Raw genomic sequence first — 15,698 nt, 5'->3', positions numbered from 1 at the left:
GGGACTACAGGCACCCGCCACCACGCCCAGCTAGTTTTTTTGTATTTTTTTTTTAGTAGAGACAGGGTTTTGCCGTGTTAGCCAGGATGGTCGCGATCTCCTGACCTTGTGATCCGCCCATCTCGGCCTCCCAAAGTGCTGGGATTACAGGCTTGAGCCATCGCTCCCGGCCTATTCTTTTCTTTTTAATGGTAGTAAAATACACATAACAAAATTTACCAACTTCACCAGTTTTAAGTGTATAGTTCAGTGGTGTTAAGTACGTTCACCTTGTCGTACAACTGTCCACAGAACTGTTTCATCCTGCAAAACTGCAGCGCCGTACCTGGTAAACATTCACTCCCATTATGTCCTCCCCTAGCCCCTGGCAATAAGTTTCTACTCTGTCTCTTTGAGTTTGATTACTCTAGGTACCTCATGTAAGTGGAATTATACAGTGTTTGTCCTTTTGTGACTGGTTTATCTCACTTAGCATAATATCCTCAAGGTTCATCCACTTTGTACCATATGATAGGATTCTCTTCATTCCTTTTCAGGGCTGAATAATATTCCATTGGATACATATAGTAAGTGCCCACATAATGTATTGATAGATTCTTGGAAACTACAACTTTAAGCAAAAAGACATGTAATGAAACCAGTTTTACCATTGGCTAATTGATAAAAACAAGAGTTAAGTTCCTATGGTATGTTTCTGGTCACAAAGACATCACCAAACTTCTGAAGACCCAAACCACCTCTTACATTAAACATTGAAATAAATGCAAACTATACATATATTTAACAAAGATTAATAAAAGCAAGTAAGAGAATTATTTACCTAATTTCTGGTGAATCACTGAGTGGGGGCGATCATAGTGGTGGTGGGTTAAGTCAAGGAATAAGTGTTTGCAAAGCAGAAATTACAAGGAGCACCTCCTATCACCACAGAGTTCAAAAGCAAACAATCACAAATGTGGCAGCTCACTGAGGGTTTTTGACTGCGTTGTTTATTTCAATGCATTTGTGTGGTTATTGTCTACTTTGTGAATTTTTATTTTTATTTTTTGACTCAGAGTTTTCCCCTTCTTGCCCAGGCTGGAGTGCAGTGGTACAATCTCAGCTCACTGCAACCTCTGCCTCCTGGGTACAAGTGATTCTCCTGCCTCAGCCTCCCGAGTAGCTGGGATTACAGGCACCTGGCTAATTTTTTTGTATTTTTAGTAGAGACGGGGTTTCACCATGTTGGCCAGCCTGGTCTCAAACTCCTGACCTCAGGTGATCCTCCTGCCTTGGCCTCCCAAAGTGCTGGGAATACAGGCATGAGCCACCATGACCAGCCTACTTTGTGATTTTTTTATTTTCTAATAATTTGTATTCATTCATTCATTTTCCAACCCATTTGTTCCAGTTCAGGGTTGCGTGTGGCCACAGCCTCTTCTGGCAGTGCAGGACACCAGGTGGGAAGTAGCCCTGGACAGGACACAGGGTGCACTCATGTATACCTCCACACTCACTCTCACTGGAACCATTGAGACGTGTACACAGCTTAGACACAACCTAGTCTGCACAGCTTTGGGGTTTGGGAGGAAATCAGAGTACCCAGAGAAAACCCACACAGACATGGGACATGCACACTCCACAGACAGTGGCCCTGGCCGGGAATTGACATTTTTTCTCATTAGTGTTATAGCACAATGATGTTGAATGAAATGATGTTTTTCAAGGACCTGCTGTAAACCACATTTTGTTTTTCTATTCAATTGTTCATGGATGTTTGGGTTGTTTCCACTTTTGGCTATTGTGAAAGTCCTCTGATTTTAATGACCATATTTGTACTTGATGTGGTGTGAATATTGTAGCCCTGCACATGTAGCTAAAAACCTTGTGGGAATGCTCTCTCTCTCTAGCATAACGTGTATTGTGTGATCAAGATTACACTTTTGATGGCAGTAGAATTCATTCTTTAAATTTTTTTTTTTTTTGTAGAGACAAAAATCTGGCCATATTGCCCAGGCTGGTCTTGAACTCTTGGGCTCAAGTGATCCTCCTGTCTTGGCCTCCCAAAATGCTGGGATTATAGGTGTGAGCGACTGCAGCCAACCTAGAGTTCATTCTTAAGGCAGCTGAGTCCCATGCTCTTTGCTGAGACTATAGCTCAGATGTGTGACAGTGTTCTGTACTTTTTTTTTTAGTGACCCCATCCTTAAGGTCTATTTTATTTTTCAGTGTATGTAATGAGTTTGGAAAAAATAACTTTACCATCCTTGTAGTAGGTGCTGTAACACTTGTTTAGCCCCCAAGTTTGTGCTTATCTTAAAGGTCATTCATCCTATTGATTTTGTCTCCTAATCTTTTATACCGTTTTGTTCCTCTCCATTTCCATTGCTTTTCGTCAAGTCTTGTCACTTCCTGCCTAGACTACTGCCATAGTCCCTTCTATTCTGTAACTTTTAAGTTGATCCACTTGTCCAGTCTTGCTTTGCTGTCCCCTTTGGTTTCTAAAACACAAGTTAGATCATACTGTTCCTCTCTTTGAAGTTCCTCAGTGATATTTACAGAGATTTTATTAAGTAGGACAAGTTATAGGTGAACAAACCCAAAAGCTCAGGGAGACCAAGATTTCATGACTGGGATGTGCTGGAGCCAGGCATAGCATAGCACACAGACCTCATGCCCTAGAGCCACTGTTTCCTAGTCCATTTCTTGGTTAGTAGAACTACAGCCCCAATGTTTAAACAAGAGGCAGCAGCACTGCAAGGGAACGTGCTTTATTTGAGAAGTGCCAGAAGAATGATTGCTGAAATTAGCTCAAACTTGCTAATTTGTGCAGGCTGGATTCCTGCTTTATTTTAATCTTAAGCATATGGTACTTTGAATAATTATACTGAATATTAGTATTTGCATAATTAAACTAGATATTTATGCGAATCTACTTTGAGGAGGTGTTGCAGGTTATTTGTTTGGTACCTGTGAGATGAACCTGTAACACATATTCACCAGAGGGATCTACTGATGTTGCCTTGGCCAGCATCAGACAAGAAAGAATCGTGGAAGCCACACTCAGTATATATGTGGACCACCTCCTGCGGCCATGTGAAGCAGGGTGGGGAGTGGGGTCTTAGACATTTTCCTAATGTTGGAGGAAATTATTTTCTCAACTGCCAACACCTCCCTCCCTAATTCATCTCTCTGTTTATAGTCTTGTTTAGAATGGTTTCCATGGGGCCGGGTGCGGTGGCTCACACCTGTAATCCCAGCACTTTGGGAGGCCTAGGTGGGCAGATCACGAGGTCAGAAGATCGAGACCATCCTGGTTAACACAGCGAAACCCGTCTCTACTGAAAATACAAAAAATTAGCTGGGCATGGTGGTGGGTGCCTGTGGTCCCAGCTACTCGGGAGGCTGAGGCAGGAGAATGGTGTGAACCCGGGAGGGGGAGCTTGCAGTGAGCGGAGATCGCGCCACTTCACTCCAGTCTGGGCGACGGAGCAAGATTCCCTCTCAAACAAAACAAAACAAAACAAAAAGAATGGAAAACAATGAATATTTGTGCCCAAAGAGTTGAGCAAAATTTTTACATTACTGATACTTATGTGGCATATACCGCATTTCCTATTGATGCCACATTAGTATGTGTGTATGTGTATGTGTGTGTATACACACACACACAAATTATAGAGGGAATGTAGCATGGTAGTTAAGAGCATAGCTAGACTGCTTGGGGTTAAATTCTCTTAGCGCTGCTTACCAGCTTTGGTACCGCAAGCAAGTCACTTTACCTCTCTTGTGTTTCAGTTTCCATGTATAAACTGGAGATGTATAAAGTGGGTACTACCTACTCTAGGGTCACTTTGCAGGATTACTAGGCAGGTTAAATAGGTTAATGTGTGTAAAGCATATAGAACCATTTAGCACATCTTAAGTACTCATTAAGTAGGTTGATTTTAATTTTTATGATTATTTGTGTTGGGATGGAATTTTCACCCTGACTGTTCTTTCCTTTTCCTTTCTCTTGTAGGTATTTGCTTGGGGTTATAACAACTGTGGCCAAGTGGGATCAGGTTCTACGGCAAATCAACCAACTCCTCGAAAAGTTACAAACTGTTTACATATTAAGAGGGTAGTTGGCATTGCCTGTGGTCAGACTTCATCCATGGCTGTTCTGGACAATGGTGAGGTGAGGTGTCTCCACTCCCGTTTCCCTTTCTACCTTGTTCTTCAATTACATGTCAGTTTCTTCACAAGGTGACTGTATCAGATGGAAGAAGGAAGAGTGCTTTGTTTTGGTAGCTCCATTGAAAGTTAACGGATTACTGACTGAGGAGCTGGAGGTTGCTGCTCAGTATGACTTTTCTAAATTCCAAGATTTACCTGAAAGTAAAGATTCTATCTATCTAAGTTGTATTTTTTGCAAGATCCAAAGAACCTAATGCCTATAGGTATTTGTTCATGATATTTAATGTAATAGATTAAAGAATTTAATCCTACCTTTCTCTTCCAATGAAAAAACGTCAACTGTACGTTTTAAAATTAGCTGATGAAGTCCTTGTGGAAGTACCTACCTATATCTTGAATGTTCACAGGAGGAAGCAACTTGCAAAAGCAGATTTTTTGTGGGGTCCTGACTGTTGTTAGCTACTTTTAACAACTCTCCCTTTAGTTACCCCTACTGTGGTCACTTTTGAGCTGATGGTTATTTCTATGAAATTGATCTCTGGTTGCAACCGCCACTTAAATAGACCATTTACTACCTATGCATATTTTAGTGCATGAAAATTATACAAAGATATGACCCTGGACACACATGTTTTGGCATCATGCATTGGTGTGCTAGGGCAGTGGTCCCTAACCTTTGGCACCAGGGACTGGTTTCATGGAAGACAATTTTTCCACGGATGGCGGTGTTGGGGGCACGGTTTTGGGATGAAACTGTTCCACCTCAGATCATCAAGCATTAGTTAGATTCTCATATGGAGTGCACAGCCTAGATGCCTTGTTGTGCAGTTCACAGTGGGGTTCATGCTGCTGTGAGAATCTAATGCTGCCATTGATCTGACAGGAGGTGGAGCTCAGGCAGTAATACTCTCTTGCCCACCACTCACCACCTGCTGTGTGGCCCAGCTCCTAACAGGACACGGACTGGTATTGGTCTGTGGCTCATGGCCTGGGGATTAGGGACCCCTGTGCTAGGGTGCTTTAGAGTTTATGTATAGACCTTAACTTATGTTAACTTATTTTTTTAAAACTCAATCTCAGTATCATGAAGATGACTTCAGAATTCCTTGGTATGGCCATTGAATATCCTCCATTCCAGTATTCTCTTATTTTTAAAAATAAGTTTAATTTTTAGGTTATTATTATATGGCTATGTTAACAAAGTAAAGGAAGAGAAGTGAAACAGATAAAATAAAAGGTGAATACCTTTTCCCAATCTTGTCAATAGTTTCATACTTATCTTTTTGGATTTTTCCCTTAAACAGTTATATGTGGGTGAGTATAATTATCTTGTTTTAAAAAAATGGGATGATTTTACCTACCACGGCTTTTCTCTGCTATTCTTCAGCCTGCTTCCCGCTCCCCTGTGTAGCATCCTTTGTTTAACTGTGTCTATGGTCAGACCATTTATGTGGCTTTCCAGTATTATGGCTGCTGAGTTTGGCTTCCATGAATGACCCACATCCAGAGCTCTACTGATGAACTTGTCAGTTTTCTAATTTTTTGCTGTTACAGACAGAGTTGTGGTGATTTTTCTGTGTTACTCTCTGTGTGTGTATCTTTGTACACTTATACAAGTATTTCTATAGAATAAATTCCCAAAGAATTTCTGGGTCAAGAAGTATGCTATTTAAACTATTGATAGCCATTGCCAAATTTCTCTCCGGAAAGTTCATGTCTGTTACACTTCTGGCACTGGGTGAAAGTGCCTTTAACCATCTCTCCCCAGGCCCCTAAAGTCCATTCCCCCTTCCCCTCCATTGTGTTGCCCTGAAAAGCCCCAGTCTATGTCTGCCACCCTGCATTGCTGTGGGTCTCGATACCACCACAAATCTTGGGTTTGTAATTTGAGCAAGGCCTTCGTTTGTTCCTGGTCAGTACTTTTTCCTATGACTATTTGGAACCTTTAACACTCCTGTCAAACCTATGCCCAGCTCTGTTACTTTCAGGAGATGGGCCTCCTCTCACTCTCTGTATCCAAGGGACCGTTGCGTTCTGGGAAGTCCTCTGTTTTTAAATCCTCTTTCCTCTTTCCCTCTCTTGATCCCGCTGTCACTCCTTAGTTTAGAGCTTCATCAGAGCTCACCTATTTGCTAACGAGAGAAGAAATGACCTCCTAAAGGTTCTTCCTGCCTCTAGCCTTATACGCTCTATCATCTTTCATACTGTGGCCAGCATTATCTTTCAAAAATGCAAATTAAATTAATATTTCAATGAGAAATTTATAGATGTACTTTCCCTGGTATGTTTTTTGTCACTTTCCCTCTGAGCTTTTGCCTTTCCTTCCTGTCTTTTTTTGTTGTTGTTATTGCCAGGATGGAAGGCTGGAGTATAGTGGCATGATCTTGGCTCACTGTAACCTCCGCCTCCCGAGTTTAAGTGATTCTCCTGCCTCAGCCTCCCGAGTAGCTGGGTTTACAGGCACGTGCCACTACGCCCAGCTAATTTTTGTATTTTTAGTAGAGACGGGGTTTCACCATGTTGGCCAGGATGGTCTCGATCTCCTGACCTTGTGACCTGCCCACCTTGACCTCCCAAAGTGCTGGGATTACAGGCGTGAGCCACTGCACCCGTCCTTCTTCTAGTCTTTCTACTACTACTACCGCAGATGTGTCCAGCCAGGCCCACCTACTTATCTTCTAAACTAGCTTCTAACACAGTCAGTGCCTTCTGCCTGGAATGTTTTTGCTCTCCTTCATCCTTCAGCTCTGCTCCAATCTCCACTTTTTGAAAAGTCTTCCTTAATCTTTCTTCCTGGAGCTAAAGCCTTCCTCCTTGCTGTTCTGAAGTGCCTTGATTATATCTATTGTAGCAAATAGATTATATCTATTGCTACTCATCAGCAAAAAATTTGCATGTATCTATTTTGCCTGTTAAACTGCAACCAAAAACTAGTACCTTTCAGAGTGTTCTGACATACAGTAGGTGTTTAATAATTGTTAGTGAGGCTCAACTTCCTCATGTATTAAACAGGCAAGAGTGACTTGCCCCAGACTATGTAACTAATAAGTCATGGAGCAGAAACTGAGCCCAATTCTGTCATCCCCTTCTCCAAAACAGCTTCTATTTGGAGATCAGTTGCAGGAGCACAGAGTAGAATATAGGTGTTGGAAGTATCTGATTTGTTTAGATGCACTGGTTTTTTGTCTCTTCCTTCTTACCAGCAGTTTAAAAAACTCATTCTCTCCCTTCTGTCCTCTCTAAGGTATATGGCTGGGGTTACAATGGCAACGGTCAGCTGGGCTTGGGAAACAATGGGAACCAGCTGACCCCTGTGAGGGTGGCAGCTTTGCACAGCGTGTGTGTGAACCAGGTACGTGCGGTGCCCTCTCAGTTAGTGGCTTCCTGGCCACCTTCCCTGCTCTAACTTGGAGAAATATTGGAGGTTTACTCTTTAGTCAGTCTTTTCTGGCAATACTCTGTGCCTTCATCTTCCACCTTTAATATTTTATCTTCCCTAACTTCCCACGAGGAGAAGCAAGACTATGGTGTTGGCAAAACAGCCTCAACAAGTGAAAAGAAACAATGGAAAAATTCAGTAGCCTAAGGTTTAGGCTTTTCTAATGCTTTTTTAATGTTCCAGCAAATGTCAGTCCATCCCTGATGATGAATGGGCATTCTGCAGAAGCTGGCTGTAGCCTTTAAGTAGATGTTCTCCCTGCCCTTCCTGTTTTCCTGCTAATGGTAACCATTTCAATTTACTTGCAGATTGTCTGCGGCTACGCACATACTCTAGCACTAACAGATGAGGGCTTGCTCTATGCCTGGGGAGCTAACACATATGGGCAGCTGGGAACTGGCAATAAAAATAACCTGCTAAGCCCAGCACACATCATGGTGGAGAAAGAAAGGTAACTTGGCTGTGCCATGTCTTGGGACTGTGTGTGCGATGTGGCCTTGGGGCTGTGTGTGGCAGAACTGTGGTGTTTGGCTTTGTGATTCTTCTGTTTATTAACATTCTCATTTTGGACAAAAGAGGTAAACTTCCCCTTTCCCCCTTCCCCCTTCCCTTCCCTTTTTGGGTCTCTGTCACCCAGGCTGGAGTGCAGTGGCATGATCTCGGCTCACTGCAACCTCCACCTCCTGGGTTCAAGTGATTCTCTTGCCTCAGCCTCCTGAGTAGCTGGGATTACAGGTGTGTACCACCATGCCCAGCTAATTTTTGTATTTTTTAGTAGAGACAGGGTTTCGCCATGTTGGCCAGGCTGGTCTTGAATTCCTGGCCTCAAGTGATCTACCCACCTCGGCCTCCCAAAGTGCTGGGATTATAGGCATGAGCCCCACTGCGCCTGGCCTATGCAAAAGTGTTTTGGGTAGCAGCCAGAATGAACATGAGATTGATATGATTCTTATGTAGCTCTCCGAAATAACCACCTGTGATTGATAGGTGTGAATGCATCTTGGTATAATTACTGCAGTCTTGCGGTTGCCCTTTTAGTATGGAAGACAAGTAGGGTCTATGGCCATGTTGATGTTTACGGTGTAATATAAACTTTTACTTTGAGTCAAGTAAAACAACTTCTAAATAAATCTGCTCTTGAAAGGACATTATCTGTTTAAATATTGCTTTGATGTAATGTGTGTTACTGGAATAGATGCTTGATGTTGTTCAGCCTAATTGTAAGGTCTTACCTTCTATGTCCTGGATGCTGACTTCTGATTAGGGGACCTAACCCAAGAAGCATACTACTAAGAAATGTAATAAGTTGGGCTTGTTTTCCTTTTGGATTGGAACATTCAGAGTCCGTGACCCCTCAGCCAGTGCTTATCAGCCCAATGAGTGTTCTGAGCTCTGGTAGGAGATAAGAGAAAAAGTTACATTTATAAAGAAATGGGCCAGGCATGATGGCGCACACCTGTAATCTCAGCACTTTGGGAGGCGTAGGCAGAGGATCACTTGAGCCCAGGAGTTGGTGACCAGCGCTGGCAACATAGCGAGATGCTGTCTCTATAAAAAATACAAAAATTAGCCAGGTGTGGTGGTGCAGCTGTGATCTGGGAGGCTGAGGTGGGAGGATTGCCTGAGCCTGGGAGGTCGAGGCTGCAATGGGCCATGGTCATGCCACTGCACTCCAGCCTGGGTGACGGAGTGAGATCCTGTCTCAAAAAAAAAAAAAAAAAAAAAACAAAAATGGCATTGAAGCCATCACATGTATTAGGGCATTTTGTCAGTGTCCACTTTCCTCATTTGCTTGGATTTGCTAGTCTGTTTTCCAAGTTTTCCTCGGTGTGATCTATCCTAACTCACAGTGAGCTGAGGATGAGAAGTGGCCATTTGGGAAAGGAGAACAGTGCTCTTGCCCTGATCTATTGCTTTTGTTTGTGTGACTTGGCAGCTAGTGTATCTGGAATCTGGACTGTTGTTTTCTGAGGTGTTGCAAGCATGAACTTTTAAATTGCCTCGTGTGGTCTGCTGTGGGCTTCTGTGTTCATGAAGTGACATGCATTTTTCTTAAAACTTTTCAGGGTGGTAGAGATTGCAGCCTGTCACTCTGCCCACACGTCTGCAGCCAAGACTCAGGGTGGGCACGTGTACATGTGGGGCCAGTGCCGGGGTCAGTCCGTGATCCTCCCACACCTCACCCACTTCTCCTGCACCGACGACGTGTTTGCCTGCTTTGCCACTCCCGCCGTCTCGTGGCGCCTCCTGTCTGTGGGTAAGAAAGTGCAAGGCCACCTCCACCCAGGAAGAATGGTACTACCAAGTGAACAGTTTTCCTGTGTCTTTGCTGGTTTTGGGATCTCTTAGAATGTTTTATTCTCTATTAGCTTTCATAGCTTCCCTCAAATTAGATATGCACAATCAAATGTATTCATATATTCTAAGGTATTACCGTGAACTTTAAATTTTCTCTCATAAGTGCTTTTATTTCAATTGATATCAAATTTGCATAACATGCAATTAACCATCGTGAAGGGTGCAGTTTAGTTGCATTCAGAACATTCATAATGTTGTACATCCACCTTTTTTTTTTTGAGGCAGAGTCTCGTTCTGTCGCCCAGGCTGGAGTGCAGTGGCGCAGTCTCAGATCACTGCAACCTCCACCTCCCAAGTTCAAGTGATTCTTCTGCCTCAGCCTCCCAAGTAGCTAAGACTACAGGCACCTGCCACCACACCCAGCTAAATTTTGTATTTTTAGTAGAGGTGGGGTTTCACCATGTTAGCCAGATTGTTCTCGAACTCCTGACCTCAAGTGATCCACCTGCCACCACACCTGGCCTGCATCCACCTTTTATGTCAAATTCTAAAATGTTTTCATCACCCCAAAAGAAAGCCCTTATATGTTAATTTGTCACACTCCATTCTCCCCTCCCCCAGCCCCTAGCAACCACCAGTTTGCTTTTTGTTTCTATGGGTTTACCGACTCTGGATAGTTCATAGAAGTGGAAGCATACAGTGTGTGACCCATGTGTCTGGCTTCTTTTACTTAATATTTTTGAGGCCCATTGATGTTGTAATATGTCTCCATATTTCATTCCCTTTTATGACTGAATAATATTTCATTATATATATACCCACCATATTTTGTTTGTCATTTAACTGTTGATGGACATGTGGGTTGTTCCCACCTTTGACTCTCATGGGTAGTGCTGTTATGAATGTTCATGTATAAGTATTTAGGTAACCTGTTCTTAAGCACTTCTGTTATACTAGATTTCTTACAGAACTTGATATAATACCAATCAAAAATGAACTTTCTTTTTTTTCTTTTTTTTTTTTGAGACAGAGTCTCACTCTGTTGCCCAGGCTGGAGTGCAATGGCGCGATCTCGGCTTACTATAACCTCTGCATCCCAGGTTTAAGCAGTTCTCCTGTCTCAGCCTCCTGAGTAGCTGGGATTACAGGAGTGTGCCACCATGCCTGGCTAATTTTTTTATATTTTTGGTAGAGACAGGGTTTCACCATGTTAATCAGGCTGGTCTGGAACTCCTGACCTTGTGATCCGCCCACCTCAACCTCCCAAAGTGCTGGGATTACAGGCGTGAGCCACCATGCCCGGTCCAAAAATGAACTTTCAAAAAAGTGAAAAACTGGCTGGGTGTGGTGGCTCACACCTGTGATCTCAGCACTTTGGGAGGCCAAGGCGGGTGGATTGCTTGAGCCCAGGGGTTTTAGACCAGCCTGGGCAACATGGCGAAACCCCATCTCTACAAAAAATAACCAGGAGTAGTGGTGCATGCCTGTAGTACCAGCTACTCAGGAGACTGAGGTGGAGAATTGCTTGAGCCTGGGAGGTCAAGGCTGCAGTGAGCTGTGATCGCACCACTGCACTCCAGCCTAGGTGACAGAGCGAGACCCTATCTCAATAAAAAAAGCGAACAACTTGTGGTTTTTAAGGTGACACATTAACCCCATCTTCTTTCTGTCTTTGTCTTTCAACTGATTTCAAAATCTTTTATTTCAGAAGGGCATCAAAACAGAGGTGTTATAAGGGGTAGTAGAATTTGGGGTGATCTTTGGTTACATAATCTGTACCTTTTCTGCATATTGTCTTCTTTAAGAGTCCATTATTGACTGAAAAAGCTAGGATGTCTTAAAGCTGAGTAGCCATTTACAAGGTGACTTTAATCTTTTTCTTTTATTTCTTGTTTGTTTTTGCCTTTTTGCTGGCATATTTAAGTTGTTCTTTTATTTATAAGCAGAGGGAATAAGTGGGTCATGATGCTCTGTGCTTGAAAATTAATGTAGTTCTTGGCAGTTAAGGTGTTTGGGTTGCTCAGCAATTGATATTGAAGGTTAGTTTTCTAAAACATGTCGTGCTTAGGTGTGTCAGACAGGTGGAGTCGTCCCATCATTAGGTGACCAGTCATGGGCATGGGGGCAAAAGGATGCTTAGGAAGAGTTAAGCTTGCCTTAAAGTGAAATCAATAGAACACTCCCTTTCACTTCATTATGCCATGTTTTTTAGGGATAATAGAGTTTTTTTTGCAGTGAGTATTGTGATTGGAAAATAATTGGTTCGCTGAATGGGGCTATTTGGCTAGAATCACACGTGTATAGCACACCCAGCTAAAGCACTTCTGTACACATCTTCAGATTTATATGTACTACTTAACCTGGACTTGTTCTAAAAGGCTTCCCCCAGTTCTTATGTCTTACAATGGCATAGGCATTCTTTTCAGAACAAATGTCCTAACAATTTAAATGTTAAGTTTGGGAAAAATATGGTCATTGAATATATCCTCCTAGATCGGAGGTCCCTAAACCCCGGGCCATATGCCTGTACTGGTCCGTGGCCTGTTATTAACTGGGTTGCACAGCAGGACATGAGTGGCACTGAGCGAAGCTTCATCTGTATTTACAGCTGCTCCCCATCACTCACATTACCGCCTGAGCTCCACCTCCCATCAGATCAGCAGCGGCATTAGATTCTCACAGAAGCGTGAGCCCTATTGTGAACTGCACATGCAAGGGATACAGGTTGTGAGCTCCTTATGAGAATCTAATGCCTAGATGATCTGTCACTGTCTCCCATCACCCCCAGATGGGGCTGTCCAGTTGTAGGAAAACAAGCTCAGGACTCCCGCTGATTCTGCATTATGGTGAGTTGTGTAATTATTTCATTACATATTACAGTGTAACAATAATAAAAATTAAGTGCACAATACACATAATGTGCTTGAATCATCCTGAAACTATCCCCCTCCCCGCCCTGGTCCATGGAAAAATTGTCTTCCACAAAACTGGTCGCTGGTACCAAAAAGGTTGGGGACCGCTCTCCTAGATAACTTCTTTCCCTTCCACCCACTAAAAGTCAAAAGTGTTTTTTCCCTCTCACTCTGTGATCTCAGCTGAGTGTTAGAAAGAAAGTCACATGGTGAATTCACCCCTCTGAGGAGGGTTTCTTCTCTGAAAGGACATACTATACTTGTTGCCAGGAGCAAAGAGGAGAAAGGGTCATTTCAGCCTAAGACTGGATGCAGAAGTTGAAGCACTGATGAGAAGTGTTTTTTTTGGATGGGTGGGGGTAGCAATCTAGACTCCTTGACTCTTGGCCCATCTTAGTGATTTGTATTCTTTTGCCCGCCAGTGATCCAGGTTACAAGGTCAGTGAAAGCCTGACTTTTGAGAGGTTTTCCACCTTTCCTCCATAGCCAGGAGAGCTCTGCATTGCATGGGGTGGAGGGAGGGCTATCAGTTAAGGTCACAGGGCGTAGGTGAAAGATAATTCCTTGGGAGATTCTGATGATAAAGCTTGCAGATAAGCGCATTTGTTAAGTTTCAGCCTAGGTTTTAGCTGTTGTCCCTCCTCTAGGAGTTGCTCTGGTAACAACGGGCTACCAAAGGACCCAGGTTCATCCAGCCTTGGAAGCTGAGGTCTTTAATTAAGACACTGATTATTAACTCAGCTGTGGGCAGTTGAAAGCTGCTTCGTGTATCCATAGCAGCTTGATTCGATGCCTCATGAGGATCTCTGGAATTTAAAAAAGTTTCCCCGGCCGGGCGCGGTGGCTCAAGCCTGTAATCCCAGCACTTTGGGAGGCCGAGACGGGCGGATCACGAGGTCAGGAGATCGAGACCATCCTGGCTAACCCCGTGAAACCCCGTCTCTACTAAAAAAATACAAAAAACTAGCCGGGCGAGGTGGCGGGCGCCTGCAGTCCCAGCTACTCGGGAGGCTGAGGCAGGAGAATGGCGTAAACCCGGGAGGCGGAGCTTGCAATGAGCTGAGATCCGGCCACTGCACTCCAGCCTGGGCGACAGAGCGAGACTCCGTCTCAAAAAAAAAAAAAAAAAAAAAAAAAAGTTTCCCCATTAGCCTTTTTCTACTTCTTTTCTTCTTTCATATAAAACACAAGAAAGCATTGCAGGAATTTGTACAAGTGCCTTTACTTCTCTTTGGAATAATACAGTTCTACTTACATATAACCATAACAGCAATTCTTATCAGGTAAGGTGATCGTGTGTTTTGATAAAACTGTTCCCTTCGTGTAGGCATTGTTTCTAAGTGAATTTGCTCTGTGTTTAGATAGTGAGTAAGGATTATGCATATAGTGATTTTTAGGGTTAACAGAGATGTTTAGATTCCAGATACTTAGGAAAGAGTTTCTCTGCTTGAGAACGTGACTGCTTAGCATTACCATTTAAGTGGTAAGTTTGTTTCTTGCACCTCCTTGAGTTGGATATGCTGACCCCTTGAAACTACCCCAAAGCAGAAAAAAGATAGTGTTTCAGTCAAGGAAAACTGATAAATTCTTAGTCTTAGAAGAGAACCACTCGTTTTGAGAGGGGGTTATCATATTATCATGAAGTACCTATCATTTTTTTCTTTAAAAAATATACATTTCTAATGTATAACTAAGCATATAAGATGGTATTTGGCCTTTCTAAATACCATCTTTTGGTGGTTTTCTTTGGTAGTTTATAGATGCAGGATACTGTTTTATTTATTTTTTTTAAATTTTTTTATTTTTTTGAGACAGAGTCTCACTCTGCCACCAGGCTAGAGTACAGTGGCACCATCTTGGCTCACTGCAACCTCTGCCTCCTGGGTTCAAGCAATTCTCCTGCCTCAGCCTCCCGAGTAGCTGGGACTACAGGCGAGTGCCACCATGCCCAGCTAATTTTTGTACTTTTAGTAGAGATGGGGTTTCACCATGTTAGCCAGAATGGTGTCGATCTCTTGACCTCATGATCTGCCCGCCTTGGCCTCCCAAAGTGCTGGGATTACAGGCGTGAGCCACCGCGCCCGTCCGGATACTTCCTTTAATACCGTAGAATTGATTTGTCAAATAAGGTATGAACTCTTGAAAAAAAAAAACAAGTGGAATTACCCACCACGGACATGATGATCTTTTTGAAGTCTTTTGAATCTTCAATCTGTTCCTTGAACTTTCCATGTTAATATATGTTTGTTGCCTTCAGAGCATGAAGACTTTTTAACAGTTGCAGAGTCACTGAAGAAAGAATTTGATAGTCCAGAAACTGCCGATCTGAAGTTTCGAATTGATGGAAAATATATTCATGTCCATAAAGCTGTTTTGAAAATCAGGTATTTTTGCATGAGCTCAGAGACATCAATAACTTTACTTTATTTTTGCCATTTCTATGTATTTGTTATTCCACAAAATGGGTACTGATAAAAAATAGCCTTGGTAGTAGAGAGAAATGTCACTACTTAATATTTTTGCAGATAGCCTCAGTCCATTTCATGTCAAAGTTTTTTGTGTACACTCATGGAGCGTTTTAGAAAAAGTGTACTGTAGGAGTTTAAGTATTTGTCTATATAGTTGTTTGTTTGTTTGTTTGAGACGTAGTTTCACTCTTGTTGCTCAGGCTCGAGTGTAATGGTGTGATCTCAGCTCACCGCAACCTCCACCTCCCGGGTTTAAGTGATTCTCCTGCCTCAGCCTCCTGAGTAGCTGGGTTTACAGGCATGTGCCACCATACCCGGCTAATTTTGTATTTATAGTAGAGACGGGGTTTCTCCATGTTAGTCAGGCTGGTCTCGAACTCCCGATCTCAGGTGATTTGCCCGCCTCAACCTCCCAAAGTGCTG

The 15,698-nt window shown here is 42.9% G+C and overlaps 1 protein-coding gene across 4 annotated transcripts in view; it reads left to right on the top strand.

The window, feature by feature from the left end:
• Positions 1 to 15,698, top strand: part of RCBTB1 (RCC1 and BTB domain containing protein 1) — a 54,815-nt gene that overhangs the window by 24,574 nt on the left and 14,543 nt on the right. For all 4 annotated transcript variants that reach the window (XM_005585860.5, XM_015439290.4, XM_005585859.5 and 1 more), the window contains 5 exons: positions 4,001 to 4,159; positions 7,403 to 7,510; positions 7,906 to 8,048; positions 9,664 to 9,854; positions 15,065 to 15,191. In XM_005585860.5, the coding sequence (XP_005585917.1) occupies positions 4,001 to 4,159; positions 7,403 to 7,510; positions 7,906 to 8,048; positions 9,664 to 9,854; positions 15,065 to 15,191 (728 nt within the window). The remainder of the gene's footprint in view (positions 1 to 4,000; positions 4,160 to 7,402; positions 7,511 to 7,905; positions 8,049 to 9,663; positions 9,855 to 15,064; positions 15,192 to 15,698) is intronic.

The sequence above is a fragment of the Macaca fascicularis genome, chromosome 17 (assembly GCF_037993035.2).
Source record: "Macaca fascicularis isolate 582-1 chromosome 17, T2T-MFA8v1.1".
In the NCBI taxonomy this organism is placed as follows: domain Eukaryota; kingdom Metazoa; phylum Chordata; class Mammalia; order Primates; family Cercopithecidae; genus Macaca; species Macaca fascicularis.
Note: the sequence above shows the minus strand (reverse complement) of the source record. Positions and strands in the feature narration are given on the sequence as shown.